Below are 16,194 nucleotides of genomic sequence, written 5' to 3' on the forward strand. Positions count from 1 at the left end.
AGATGGCTCTACTAGAATTAAATACATATGTTTTTTAGTTAGCCTTAATACTGAAAAGATGCGTGTATAAATTTGACAGCTGTCGGATCATTAGTTTGTGAATTATAGCATTTTGAGTGAAGCAACTTTTGTTATTGTGAAAAAAATGGATAAAAATGAATTTCGTGTGTTGATAAGATATCGGCCTTTTGAAGGGAAAAAATACAGTTGAAACAAAAACTTGGCTTGATGCCGAGTTTCTGGACACTGCCCCAGAAAAACCAACCATTGAGGATTAGTATGCTAAGTTTAGACGTGGTGAAATGAGCACCGAAGACGGTGAACGCAGTGGACGCCCAAAAGAGGTTGTTACCTGCGAGAATATTAAAAAATCCACAAAATGATTTTGAATGACCGTAAATTGAAATTGAATGAATTAGCAGACACTCTAAATATATCAACTGAACGTGTACATCATATCATTCATGAATGTTTGGGTATGAGAAAGCTCTGTGCAAAGTGGTGCCGCGCGAGCTCACTTTTGACCAAAAATAACGACGAGTTGATTATTCGGAGAAGTGTTTGAAGATGATCAAGCGCAATAAACCCGAGTTCTTGCGTCGATATCGAATGGATGAAACATGGCTCCATCATTTTAGTCCGATGTCCAATCAACAATCATCTGAGTGGACTGCACATGATGAACCCGCTTCAAAGCGTGGGAAAACGCAACAGTCGGTTGGCAAGGTTATGGCGTCTGTATTTTGGGATGCACGTGGAATTATTTTCATCGACTACCTTGAAAAAGGAAGCCAACTACAGCTTTTTACCATTTTTACTAACTCTCTGGACCAAGTTGCATTTCTGTTGTGGATTGTTATTTGAGGAACTGTTGTGATAGAAAATAGCCCAAACTGCGTTTTCGATTTCGTCAGTAGAACCTGAATGCTGAAGAATCGCCTAAAACCAGGCGGTGAAATGCATCACGCATACCTGGGCGCAGAAACTTGCCCTGAAGTGACAAATTGGACCGGGTAATGTGAGAAGGCTTCTGGGTTTACCGATACACTATATTGAGACCGCCTCACAGCTGACCCCTGTGGGTCGCTACTGCTACTTAATTAAATTTAGAGGTATGGCTAACCGAACAGCCGTCATTGGGCACGAGAACCCGGCAAAAAAACAAATAGTGAAACTAACTATAGACTAGCGAACTTAAGTTAACACACGATTGGATGCTGTCGTATGGGGGCAGCGACGGATGAGATCGTTTCAGCCTGGAAAAGGGGAGGTTAGCGGTGACGCGGTGCTAAGCTCCCTGAATGTCCACCATCTTGCGAACAAGCGCATTTTCAGAAGCACTTAAGCTGAGTTGTTTTTTCTGGAAGGATTAAGATATGAAGGCCTTGATTTCTGTAGTGCCAGTTTCCCTGTCCTAATTTATAGTGTAAAGATAATTTAATGACGATTTTGTCAGTAACTTTCCGCTCACCTTTGCCAATCCCTCTGTCATCTTTTTTTGCAAGTTTTCGAAAGTAACAAATATTTATCAAACTACGGAAGATATTTATTCCTTAGAAAAACCTTCCTTCGTATTAAACCTTCCTATTCCTTATTAAACTCTCTATCAAATAGGATTTTTTGATTTATTTCATAGGCTTTGTTGACGAATTGAGGTGATGGTGTATATGTTGTATATTTTCGCTGCTGCATTAGAATGCAATTTTAAAACCTATTTCACTATAAGCGTGTTGAGAAAATTTAAATCCGTCGAAAACACTACAATACTCTATCGAAATTATTTTCGGCAACAGTCGGTGGATTTTGGTGCTAATTCTCTTGTAAAAGTAGTTTTTTGGATTACTGTATTTCAAAATATATATTTTATTGCTAAAGACTTTACGAAGAAACACAAATTCGGGTGGAGGGAAGATCCTATATCCTAGATCGTATATTGTTCTATCAGTTTCGGCCAAGCCGTTTCAGATTCTGCGTCCCTAAAACAGCTGTATCTCTGAAATAACTTTAATTTTAAAAGGCTCTATTAAAGGGTTAGGCTTTGGAAATTGGATTGGAATTATACTACGTTGAATACATATAATTATAGAATATGAACAACACACACAGGTGGAAGTTAGTATATCAAAGCTAAAGAATTATCTTCAAAATCGTGCATATATGGGTTTCAGTTCTACCAAGAATCCACTATTACAGTTCTATCAACACAATTCTACGAAGGATTCATTATCAATGAAATATTATTTTAACTTTACATTGTAGCTACTTTAGCTACATAAGGTAATATTTAAGGGCTGCCTTTAAAGTGCCTATTGCAGGGTTTGGTATTAAATTAAATTACAAAATTTATTTTCGTTAGTTATGCACGAGGTATTTGGACAAGACTTTTCATGTAAAATTCTTACCTTTGTCCATCGCTTCATATTATGCACGTATTTTAAACCAGTTCAATAATTCTTAATTCTTTAATAATTATTAGAAATCAATGTGCGCTTCTTGATTATTGCGTTTGTCCATCGCTTCATATTATGCACGTATTTTAAACCAGTTCAATAATTCTTAATTCTTTAATAATTATTAGAAATCAATGTGCGCTTCTTGATTATTGCGTTATAATTATTTTTAAAATTATTAATTAATTAAAAGCGGGAAACAAAATGAGAGAAAAAAAAGTACCCACAAAACCTACCAAAAATATTAAAAAACAAATAAATTAAAATGTAAAAGTAAAATATAAAGAAAAAAGTAGTTACAGAATATACTAAACAAGGCAGAAGAAACCAATAGGTTTTAAAGATAAAGATTAAAAACAAGAATAAAATCAGGAAAAACAATAAAACAAAGAACAAACTTAAGAGAACAGAAGTGATGAAATATAACGACATCTAAAAAACAAATCATGGGAGATCAACACAGAAGTAAATATTGAAAAAAACGTAAAATATATCATACGAGCGTACGCAAGTAATGCTTATTATACAATAAGTAGAGCACATTTAAGATTAAAAAAATAAAGTAATAACTGAACGGATATCAATCTATCCTAAAGAATTAAAAAGATGTTTTTAATAGCGGCTATACCCCTTCATGGGGTCCTTATCATCGCATAATCCTATGCAAAGGTCATATACCCACAGCCATGAAAAAAGATCAGTGGGCTACAATTTACAGAAATTAAGTAATTAGAAACAACATAATACACGCATTCAGCATTAGAAGCTGCTTCTATACTTCTGCTACTTAAAATACAGCGAATGTATATCCAAACATTAATAGACTTTATATTTTATAATGAAAATAAGGTGCTTATATTGTTTGTTAATGCTATTCACTAATAACTTATACATTAAAAATATACATCATTGAAAGACCAGAATAGCTTTTTGTTATTCTATGATGACTCGCCAACACATGTCTCTTCATAAAAGAACAAGAAAGAATCGTTTTTTTTTTGGAAAATTTTAGGCATTATACATTCTAATTCTAGATTAAATAAAGGTTAAGTTAAAGATAGTTATTGTATTTTTAAATTAAAGGTTAAAAACATAAATTACATGTGTGATGTTTCACTTTACTAACATTTCTATTTCTGTTTCAGTCTTTCGGATTATTTCTCGCTTATGAAACCAGATCGCTGAAAGTAAAACAAATAAACGACTCACAATACGTGGCACTGACCATTTACAACGTGGTGATCATGTGCCTAATTACAGTGCCGGTGTCACTGGTCATTACTAGCCAGCAGGATGCTAGCTTCGCTTTTGTTTCGATCGCTATTACTTTTTGCTGCTTCCTGTGTATGGCTCTCATATTTTTACCTAAGGTAAGTGTTAATAACAGTATTTGTAAAACTTCAATTCAATATATTAAAAGTAAATAAATAATAACGCTCAAACACTATATTTAGTACCTTATTAAATTAAATGTTATACTTAATTATATTTTATTAAATTACATTTAGCTCCTTGGTAGCATGATGCTAGCTAAGTTATAGTTACTAAGGTTACGATGAAATTTAATATAAGCAACGCCTTCTCGCTTATATTAACTTTAATGTTCCCAAAATCAATTTATGCTCCAATAAAAAACAGTGCTGCACATTTTAATAAATAAACAATCAATGAATAAAAAATACATTGCCTAATTATGACAACATTAGGAGAATACAAGTAAACAGTAACCTAGATTAAAACAATATTAATTCGAATATAATAGAAGAATAAAGAGCCTCGAATATAAAACTTCCAAACTCCAATTATTTTTGCATTTTGGTAATATCGCCGGGACGGTTGTTATAACAATAGTTCTCCCTAATTTTCGACGAGTTCAAACATATAGAATGTTTAATATGTCACCATTTTAGGTAATCGCGGTAGTTAGCAAGTCGACTGATAAAGCAGAAAGCAAGTACAATCCTGATGAGCGTCCATCTAAAGAAGACGAAGAAAAGTATCAAAAGTTGTTAAGTGATAATGAAGAACTACAACGACTTATAGCACAAGTAACTAACGAATTTGTTTATTTATTAGATTCGTAAAATATTATTAATTTTTTTACTTCGCAGAAAGAAGAAAAAATCAAAGCAATTCGTGAGAAGATTGAGGATAAAGAGAAAGAGGCAGGCAAAGCCCTGGCTGCTAACTCAGGTGTTCTCACCCAAGGTAAGGACACTCTCATTGTTGCCGACTTCATCACAGATGCGGGTACGTCGGACTCCGCTTTCGGCGGTTGCGTATCTCTGTACACCAGATCGTCTAGGTGCAGTCAATCTGATATAGAATTCAGCGACAGTTATCTATAAATTAACTATAATTCTTTCATCGGCACTAAATATTTTAAAACTATGCGACAATATAATTTTATCTTCAAACTATGAATATATACATAGAGTAATGCACATTTTGTTAGCATATGTCTGAAATTAATTTCATTAACATCACAAAAGTAATCAAAATATTCAAAATATTTATCGATGTAATATTTTTTAAAGATATTTCCATACAATACGCAGTTTAAATCAAATATAAATTATATTTATCATTTAATAAATTCATAAATGTTAATCAAGTTAAATAAATTATATTTAAAATTCACCCTGTATCGAAACTTAATGGACACCAACGAGTTTAAATATTTACAATTAGTGTTCCCGTTTACTTTAAATATCGCCTCTAAATAATTATATTCGTTTTACCACTATTGATGTACATATATTTAACATACGCACAGTAGATGTTTCAAACCCAAATGATATATAGTCAATTATCCCTATATATATATGTATACATAATATTTTATAAAATAACTTTACCCCAGATTAATGGTTTTTATCTATGAATATCTTTTTATATCCAATTTACACCATTTCTTACATTTTCTACCACTCAGTGTTGCTTGTATAAATTGGCTAAAATCGATGTAGCAGTCTCTTCCGGTTATTATATTCGTTGTAGTGAAATCTAATCTGTAAATTATCATATAACACTGGATTTTTTAGAATTATGGGCGTAATTAATGATTTAAATTAATGAAACATATTTTAGCCTCTAATGTATCAGATAACTAATGCTTCAATCTCTATTAAAAAATTTGTAAATGAAATCTCTTATTTCTAATAACTTATTCCAAAATGTTTCACCAATCATATTAAAGAGAAATTTTGAAAGAATGTTCAGCAAAATCTGTGCACCATTCCTTAAATAGTATATCCAGTATGTCTACATCTTTGCTTAGACATAGAACAACTTTATCAAGTTGGGAATAGACACCGAACCGAAGATCTAGGTAAACATTCCAACAAAGCAAAGTTTTAATTTGTTTTTAAACTGTTTTTTACGAGCTGATCCAACGAATTACGTCAATGTTCGTCGCCAGTCAACTGAACGGGCTGTCGTAAAATATACCAGTGGATACGAACACTCTCGTTTCCGGCATTTTGTCGTTCTTTTTTCAAAATTACGATGGCTGTTTCCGATTTTATTGCACAGATTGATAGATCCATATTAAGCAGTCCCACGCTAGCTCAGTTCGTATATCATACGTAGTCAGCACGTAAAGGAACATTCAGTTTTAAAAGGCCCTAACCATTAAATCTTTTGACTGATATTTCTAATATTAATTTTTAAGATATTTAACTGAAACCTGTTATTAGATATTGATTCGTATAGAATGGTAGCAAGCAATATATCACAGTTATCATAATGGCAAGTTAATAGTCCTAATACAACAATGAATTATGATAAATAATTAGTAAAATGTTATATAATTAACGAATTATTTCAAATAATACAAAATCAAAATATAATTACCTATAATATTTTCTATGAATATTTATACGTAATAAGATGCGCGTTATTAATAATGTTAAAACAAACTGTTTTATCAAGGTAGGTACTAAAAGATCACACTAATTACCTTTAGTTAAATTAACATCCAATAATTGGGAACTTCTAATTTAAATAATCAAGCACTACAATTAGGAAATCTATAATATAGTTCTTATAAAATATATAAAATATTTGTATTAATACTTTAAAATAGTAGTACTAGAATTTAATTGAAAATATAGGTATATATCTCGTTATAACATAAAAAGTACAAAGAAAAATATCATCCTCTCCCAAAATTTTGAATTTTAATGACTAAATGTATAAAGTATATTCAATTTCTGATATATGGATTGTTAAAAATCGCACTTATTCTTTGCAGATAATATTAATTTCAATTTCAATTTAATTCAATTCTCATTATAAATACATGAATAGCATGCATCTGACTTAAAGAAGTAGCTGTAAAGACTGATTCATCTTTCGGTATTTGAAAACTATTAAAAATTAATAATAATATATCTAAATTAACCTTATAATAAAACCATTCACAAAATGTAACACCTTTTGGGCAGTGATAGCAAGTGAGCATGATGATATACCTTACAATTATAATCGTCTGTCCTCCTATAAAGATAAGTTATTCATATATCTCATAATTATAAAATATAAAATTCCTGTGATTCCTTGCATATTATCTCATCAGAGTGCATACGTTAAGTTCCGTAACGTGCATATTATGCCATTTGTGAATTAAAATTATTTTTTTCAGTTTTGTCATTAGCCAACAACACTGTTTACACTTGATTTGAAGTGTTTTTTCTTAGTATGTTATTTCCATAGCATTGCAATATACTTGGAAGTACTTACTTATACTAAAAAGGTACAAATATATTGTTTTTACTGTTACACCGACAATATCCAATACGGCATTTAGTTTATCTTTCTTCAGAAAATCATTCGTACATAAAATACATATTTGGTCGATATTGCTGCCTGATATGATGATAAATCCATACTGTTTTTGTGTACCATATATTGCTTGTTTATTTAGCCTCAAGGTGCTCTAAAACATTAATGTCGTCAAAAATGCTCCGTAATAATAGCAGATTAACAATTATGTGATATGTCAAAAATTGAATATATATTTATTTGAAAGAAAACAATCAAAACATTATTTATGTTGTAACGAGATGTACTAGTGGTTTTCTTTCTTCTAATTGTAGATTTTGGGAGTGAGGTATTTTTCTTTTTGACAGATACGAAAGACGAAAGAATTTAACCTGTCTACGAAACCGTTCTGGAGCCAAGCTGCCCATCTTGTTCCTGCGGATCCAGTCGGTATCTCGAATTAGTTAGACCGTCACCGTTTTAGGATATAGAGCACTTTTCACTTTTTTATCAAGTACTTTGTGTGCCTGTGTGCCTGGTTGTGGGTATCAGCGAACGAAAGGAACACGCAGAACAACTGGAAGAGCATTTTTCACGTGCACGGTACGAAAGTCGCCTTTTCCATTGTCGAAATGTTTCGTTCATACTCGATAATTACAAATAGTTTTGTTATGAGGGCAACATTATTTTATATAAGTTCCATATATTTGAGAGAAACAGCTTAAAACTGAATAAATGATTTTAAATTTTACAAATATCAAATATATATTTATTATTGAATAACTTTATTATTGAAAAACTTTTTAAAAACAAAGAAAATGAAATATTCGAAATGAAATATTATATAATATTGCTATCGCATCAATAAACTAATAGTCATACTACTATTATAATAGTTCCCTATATAAAATAGTATAATATTGAAAACGAGGTGTCTTTGTCAAAATAACATATTTATTACATACAATTCTTCAGTAATAAAAAGAAACAAAAAAAATTCATAAAAATATGGAAATATATGACGTGCTATATCTGTAATTAATTTAACTTAAGGAATAAATGACATCCTATTCATGTAACCGATATTTGTAAATTTAAAAACATTTCTTTGATTTATATTTTGCTTGAATATCGCTTAACGATTCTATAACATTTCCATACATATCGAAGTTTACAACGAAAAATCATTCGCTATAACAGATACAACAAGAAGTCAACACAATATAAAGTAATCAAATTGCAAGCCAAATATAAATCAAATCAAATTTAAGTAAATGATTGTGTGATACCAAAACAAATATTGTTATCTCTTCATATTATAGTTAAATTAATGAAGACAAGGCTCAAGTGTTAGTGATAACATAGAAAATAAATTATCGTTTAAAAGACACAGTGCATTTCAGGCATTTTTGTACAAAAAATGTCTTAAAGGCAAATAAAAATCCAATTAATTTCGTGTAAATAGAAAAACCACATTTATTTTAACGTTCGTTTCCATTTGTTCGTACATAAAACTTAAATAAACAAGAATTTAATTAGGTAAATAATGAAAAAATTCTAAACTTTCAATGTGATAGAATGAAATAGAATAGTCAGAATGCAAGCATGCAAGTAGAATAATTCTATTATAATTAATTTTTGATTTTGTTATCAACTTAAACTGCTTTAAATTTGAATTAACTGAGGAAAACTACACAAAGTACTTTTAAAGCTTAGATAATATTAGGAGTATTAAAAATAATCGAAAAGCTGGAATTGTTTATAAAGTTTAACAATTAGCATACCTTTGTTTTGTCTACAATATACTTTAATATTTGCTACAATGTTATTAAGTTCGAACAACAATTGTCTAATTTATAAATTCATAACAAAATTGAAAGATATTTTAATGGTGAGACTAAATAATTTTTTAGTCAAGTTACAGCTCGATGATGAAATATGTTATAACGAGATCGGATTTATGTTTATTCGTTTTAACGAGTCATATTTGTTCAAAAGAAAACCGCAAAAAAAATGTTAACTGAAAGAACTGACAACTGACTTTTTTCTAACACCAATGAAGGAGTTTATCACATATCACAGTCCTCACGTTCCAATTAATCTCGAAAATAAGGAGTGAACTCTTTCATTGTTGTAGCATTAGCTCGACGGGATATTTTTTCAGGTCTATGTTAAACTGAAGATATATTCCAGTCGAATAAGAGCGCCTTTTATATAGATAAACGAATGACATGGATGTTGTATCGCCTAGGAGAAGTTAAAACCTAAATAAATTTTCTCGTATATTCTATTGTGAGAGGTTCATAGGTAACAAGGCGTACAAGGATAACCGTTAAACATAATCAAACAACTCACAAGAGAATGTATAGAGAATATATTAATTGTTATCCTTTTGTAAAGTTTTTGCAATAGATCTAAATATTGTTAAAATAGTTGTGAAACAGAATTAATGTTTAGCAATATATCTACTTAAATATAAATGTGTTAGTTCGTAAAAACAAACAAACTATGTTCTAAGTTTCGTCTGTTTTAATTTCCTTAAAATTATATAAAAACCCAAATTAAACAAAACTTGTTATTAACTGTTATAGTAATATCACCACCAAGGTGAATATCACAAAAATAAAACGTATATTTTTTTGGATATATTATGGTGGAGGTACTACTAAAACTAAAATATTTAATGTTAATTAATTTAAACATTAACGAATAAAAGAGCAATTCTTACCTTATTGAGGCTCAAAATAAGGTAAGGATTTTGTAGGAATTGTAAAAATTAACCGACTTCACAACTGAAAATAAAAATTTGATTCGTAATTGAGGAGTACCTTTTTAAATACGATTACCAGTATTGACTAGTACCTACACTAAGCAGCAGTTTTACTGTCCAAATATGTGTTCAAACCCAATCAGCTATCTTATCCTTTATGTCGAATTAAATTTCAAACAAAATCGATTTATTGTTTTATTTTCCTACATATTTTTACATCCTTGCTTGCTTGCTTAAAAAACTAATTCTTATGTGTAGATAATAACTATACTAATATGGACTAATGTTAAAAGTATCTCTGAAGTTAATTATTATATATATTATAACACGTAAGAATTAATACAAACTATCACTAGTCACATCGTTTTTTCAACAAACAATTTTTCGAGTGTTTCCAGTGCATTCGCCACATTATCTTAAAAATACTTTTCTCCAAAATTAATAGATTTTCAATATATTTTATAGTATACAAAAGGTTGTACAACTATTAATAATAATATTTGTGTATTAATTTTTAAACGAATACTTATTAAGAAATTATACATATATAAAGACTATTATAAAAGTATCATCTATTCATCTTAAGTTACTGTATATAAGTCTTTTATTTGACAAACTTTATCTATGTAGAGACTACAAATTATCTAACGAAAAACCTCGCTTCTCATATCCTTATCATGTTCTACTATTTACTAGCCCATTCTATTAAAATATAGTTAAATTTACCTTCTCACATTAGCAATCAAATTAAATTCGATCAATATCAAGTTACATTTATCAGACAAAATTATTTAAAGAACAGTCCATAAGTAATATACTTAATATTACGTTAATGTTATATCGAATCAAAAAAATATTTTTTTTGGTCATGGAGTTATCTGACAAAAATATAGCTTATCCAAATAAGTCAATCTTGTGATTATTATAAAAAAACAGTAATTAGGTGTACCCTAACAAAAATGTCCTTGTTATATGCCTATTAATATTAAAAAATGACAAAAATAACATTCACCATTTTATCATGCAAGATATATTCTTTCAAAAAGATAATTTATAAAATAAAATAATATTTGTTAACACAATAACAACATCTAATTATTATTATTACCCATTTGTATAGATTACACAAAATGTTAGTTACATTTGCTTTTATATTTTTTTTTATATTTACCAATTTTCTGCACCACTCTACAGGCAACCACGAAAACAACAGCAATAAACAGGTAATAAATATATGTTTCGAAAATACAATCTTGGCGTGCTCTTTTTTCTTTTATAATTGGTACAAATTAGTTTATGTCTCATGTAATTTTCGATAATAACAATAAGAAATAATATTTGTCTATGTGGAAAATGGCTAATGGGAATACCTTTTTATTGGCGCCATCTGACACACAATACAGAAACCAATGAATATATTCGAATTCCAGCTAAAGGTTTCTTTTCTTTTTTTAAAGGACAAAAATGTATACATGTGTGTTTGATAAAACATAAATGTTTTAAATTTTTAATATTTATTTTATACTGTATTATATAAATTCTTTGTAAAGTTTTCTGTAATATACCGTGAGATCTTGAAATGCAGGAATGGTTTGAGGTAGTCTAACTTTATTTGATAATCTGCTTATATATCTCGATACCAGGTGTCACTGGACGCCAACATTGTTTTAAAAGTTTGTAATAAATATATATGATAATCAAAATATATTATTAGGAAATTGTTTTTTATATAGTAATATATAAAGATATAACAATAAATATATAGAAATATTTTATTTCCATCTTTTATATTAGTTATAACGTCTTATGTCCGTAGAAAATGTTTCCTGAAATAAATTGTCACCCCATATACTATCAGGTTACTTGGTATATATTAGGTACTTGTGTGTTCTAACTATTTTTCATTTTAAACAGGCATTCATTGAGAAAAATTAACACAATGAGACGATAGGAGATTTGTTTAAATCAAACAACAAAAGTAATGAACGCCGAAAAGGCTATATTAAACATTTCGTGATTAGCGTGTGTATACATTCAACTTATTAATTCTAAACAGAAATCCGATATTTTATGTCTCTACATAAATCATAAATCTCTCTGTGTCATAAGGTTAACACAGCATTATCCAAGTATTAGGTGTTTTATTGCCAAACTTGAGGAGATTCTTGAGTTACTTGGAGTGGTTTTATCGGTATAAATTGAAAAACCAAAACTATCATTGTTCTACACACTTTCTCCGGATAAATAATAAATATGTAGTCATAAATAGTCATTTATCATATTAAACGTTTGTCAAAGTCCATTCTTAAACCAAAAATTTTTGCTAAATATTTTTTTAAATAGTTTTAAAATTTGACAAGAATGACATCTATGGTTCTTCCAACGCAGCAATAAAAATTTTACAGTGGATATGAGAGAAAATAAAGTATCGCTAAAATCAAATCGCTTGGTAATGTTTGATGCCAATGTGATATAAAATTTTTGGCAAGTTCTATGAAATAGCAACACGAGGTATATTTTAATTTTTTTTTAATGTTCTATACTCCAGCTTTTGATCCAATATACATTCGGACTAAACCTAGAAAATGTGCCGCGTCGCTAAAGTCAATATTAGCACAAAACTAAACGTAATTAATTTTCATGAAAGAGAGAAAGACATATATTGTTTCCAAAAATTTTCTACCTCTGAAAGAAGGGATATTTGTGATTAAAACAAGGTATTGAAATTCATTAGCAGTGATAGTATATAAGTCACGAATTCCATTCTTCCACTGGATTGGTAGAAAACTAGATTAAGAATTTTTTTATAATGGTTGTCACCGACCGACCATGATATTAAAAAATGATGTGCTAATGTATAATTTTATTACCGAGTATCAATATAATAAAATTCTACCATTATTGTTATGTACCAATATTAACAAGATTATAAAATCGTATAAAAATGAACATTATTTTATAGAATTCAACTACGGTATTGAACTATGAAGAGTATTGAAATATGGAGGGTCGTTTGATATTCATAAGTAACCTAAAAGATGATTTAAAATAATTATGTAGATATTTGAATTTCTAGTAGAATATATCAAAATCACAGCATAATGACAATCACCAATAAATCTCCAGTCAACATGATCAACATCATCCTCACAGATTAAGCAATTCCTCACAAGTTGGCAACATCGACAGAAGTATACGGACTGCAATTTTAAAATATGCTTCTTGTGAATTCAAAGTTATGATTATGAAAAATTTAGTACGTTATTGTATATTTGAAAAATGTAGTACATTATACATTATTGTACATTTATGCATATCTAGCTTCTAATTTATAGTTCAATGTTAAAAAAGTATGCTTATACAACAAATACGTCCATAAAAATATTATTAATTAAATAATCAATCAAGTATATATTTAGAAATAACAGAAAGGTTACCTTTTTATGTATATACTTCAATTTAACTAAGTTTACAATTTAACTAAGTTTAATATAGTTAAATTATATTTAGTTAAGTAAGTCTAGCTGCAAATATGGAAAAAAATGGATATTAATGCCATAATAGACTTAAAATATACGGTTCACTTTATTTATGGTAAGAATCTTATCCGACAAACTATATCTATATGGAAACTTCAACGTGACTAACCAAACATATCACTTCTTATATCCTTAACATGTCCACCCCCTCGCCAATTTATTCATAATTTATGATCGATTCTTCCCCATCGTCAAAGTTCGAATCCATTTTTCCGTCGTCGGCTTGATTCATTCATCCGACGATAATTTTAATGGACTCTATCGACTCGATCAGGAATTGACCACAGTCATATAAGTACACGCGAAATATTTCTTCATCCTCCGAGTTCAACGCTATCCCGGTCCAACTTCCCCGGACACCCCTGCCGTTACCGTTCGCCCCACTACGCCAGTAATATGCTATTACGGCGTCAGAATTGGACCCATCGATGCGGAAGTGTGAATGTCGGTTTATTAGCTCCGTTATTAGTGCTCGTTCAGTTCTCCCTGTCGACGGAGGGTGGGAAAACGAGATACAATCCAAAAGGGGTGAGAAGGGCGGTATAAGGTTTCACTATATTCATGACGATCCATGGTGGTGAATGTAGATGATGAATAAAATCAAATAATAGAGCAAATAATACAGGAATGTATCTATTTGGAATTCAACTAGGCTGCTAAATGATCTTGCTACTGCTTTATAGAAAGTACTAAAGATGTAGAACTGGTTTATCTCATATATAAAAATTGTACAATGACCTGCTATAATAGATCTGGTCCGCCTACATCACCTAGCATGTTAGCAAAATATCATTATTTCATTGTTGTACAATCCTCGATTAATTTGAATTGAAATTCTTTATTTACTGGTGTCGGCATATCCCGGGGAAGGTCAATAATTTCCCACTACATCAAACATGATATAACAAGTTACAGTTAAAAATACAAATACAATATAATAAGATACAACCGGATGGACGTAAATTAATCTATAACAAAATCTTTTATATTGCCTATTATTTTTTATTGTTCCTCACAAGTTATGAATTAGTTTTTAGAAGTTTGGAATTTTCATTTAAAAATTAACATACAAATGGAAATATTAGATTCTATTTTGATTATGTTATCTTGCGGAATTGTTAAAATTCTATTTATTTCTAATTTTTACACTCAATTTTTATACAGACAGGTGAAAATGATATTGTTGCAAACTTATGAGGATATAACAGGTCAATTAAAAAGTCGTCGGCCTGACACATAGATGGCGCTTCTAGAATAAAATCGATATGTTTTTTAGTTAGCCCTAACTCTCAAAAGATGCGTGTATAAATTTGACAGCTGTTCTTTAGTTTGTTTTGTGAGTTTGTGAACTACAGCATTTTGGGTGAAGCAACTTTTGTTATTGTGAAAAAAAATGGATATAAAGGAATTTCGCGTGTTGATAAAATATTGCTTTTGAGGAAAAAAAAACCGGACAAAGGAAAATCAACCGTCAAGGATTGGTATGTTAAGTTTAGACGTGGTGAAATGAGCACCGAAGACGGTCAACGCAGTGGAGGCCCAAAAGAGGTTCTTACCGACGAAAACATTTAAAATATCCACGAAATGATTTTGAATGACCGTACATTGAAATTGAATGAATTGACACTCTAAAGATATCAACTGAACGTGTACATCGTATCATTCACAAATATTTTTGTATGAAAAAGCTCTGTGCAAAGTATGTGCCGCGCGAGCTCACTTTTGATCAAAAACAACGACGAAGTGATGATTTGTAGCAGTGATTGAAGATCATCAAACGTAATAAACAGGAGTTTTTGCTTCGATATATGACAATACATGAAACATGGCAAGTCCAGTCGACAGTTATCCGAGCGGACTACACACGATGAACCCTGGTCGGCTGGCAAGGTTAGGGCGTCTGTTTTTTGGGATGCGCATGGAATAATTTTTATTGACTACCTTGAAAAAGGAAGGACTATCAGCGACCATTACATAGCGTTATTGAACCGTTTGAAGGATGAAATCGCCGAAAAAACGGCCACATTTAAGGATAAAGAAAGTGCTACTTCACCAAGACAATACACCGTGTCACATGTCAATGAAAACGATGGCAAAAATCCATGAATTGGTTTTCGAATTGCTTCCTCATCCACCGTATTCTCCAGATCTGGCCTCCAACTATTTCCAACAACTATTTCCTGTTCCCACATCTCAAAAGAATGCTCATTGGTAAGAAATTTTCGTCCATTAGTGAGCCGAAACTTAAGCCTACTTTGAAGCAAAGGACAAATCGTACTACAAAAATGGTATCGAAAAGTGGAAGGGTCGTTATAATCAGTGGATCACCCTTGAAGGAAGTTATGTTGAATAAAAAAAAAAATTTTGCCAAAAAAATGTGTTTTGATATGGTAGGCCGGGAACTTTTCAATTGACCTATTATATGACTGAAACCTAACATTGAAAAAATAAGAGAAAGAAGGATACAGTAATTTTCTAACATAGTGAGTTAGGGTTTGTGTTGTAAAATTTAATTTTTAGAGAGAAAAAATAGTGATTAGTGAATATATTAGAATTACAAGATAATGCTCAGAATATGCCAACCAAATAAAAATTCAAATATTTGGATTACTTCATGCCTTTCACCAACAGCTTTTTGAAACTGATGGAAAAAACAGAATCAAGTCCTTTC

The 16,194-nt window shown here is 30.2% G+C and overlaps 1 protein-coding gene across 3 annotated transcripts in view; it reads left to right on the forward strand.

The window, feature by feature from the left end:
• The window catches only part of GABA-B-R1 (gamma-aminobutyric acid type B receptor subunit 1), a 596,854-nt gene extending 586,684 nt beyond the window's left edge, over nucleotides 1–10,170 (forward strand). Inside the window, exons 13-16 of one of the 3 annotated variants that reach the window (XM_076396068.1) lie at nucleotides 3,596–3,820; nucleotides 4,361–4,498; nucleotides 4,562–4,658; nucleotides 7,583–10,170. In XM_076396068.1, coding sequence (XP_076252183.1) covers nucleotides 3,596–3,820; nucleotides 4,361–4,498; nucleotides 4,562–4,658; nucleotides 7,583–7,605 — 483 coding nt within the window. In that variant the 3' untranslated portion in view covers nucleotides 7,606–10,170. Of the gene's footprint in view, nucleotides 1–3,595; nucleotides 3,821–4,360; nucleotides 4,499–4,561; nucleotides 4,926–7,582 lie in introns of those variants that run through there. The other 2 variants (XM_076396067.1, XM_076396066.1) reach the window with 2 other exon arrangements.
• Nucleotides 10,171–16,194: the final 6,024 nt, after the last annotated feature.

The sequence above is a fragment of the Rhynchophorus ferrugineus genome, unplaced genomic scaffold (assembly GCF_030347505.1).
Source record: "Rhynchophorus ferrugineus isolate W39M unplaced genomic scaffold, kcgeb_rfMv2 rfM2, whole genome shotgun sequence".
NCBI lineage: Eukaryota > Metazoa > Arthropoda > Insecta > Coleoptera > Curculionidae > Rhynchophorus > Rhynchophorus ferrugineus.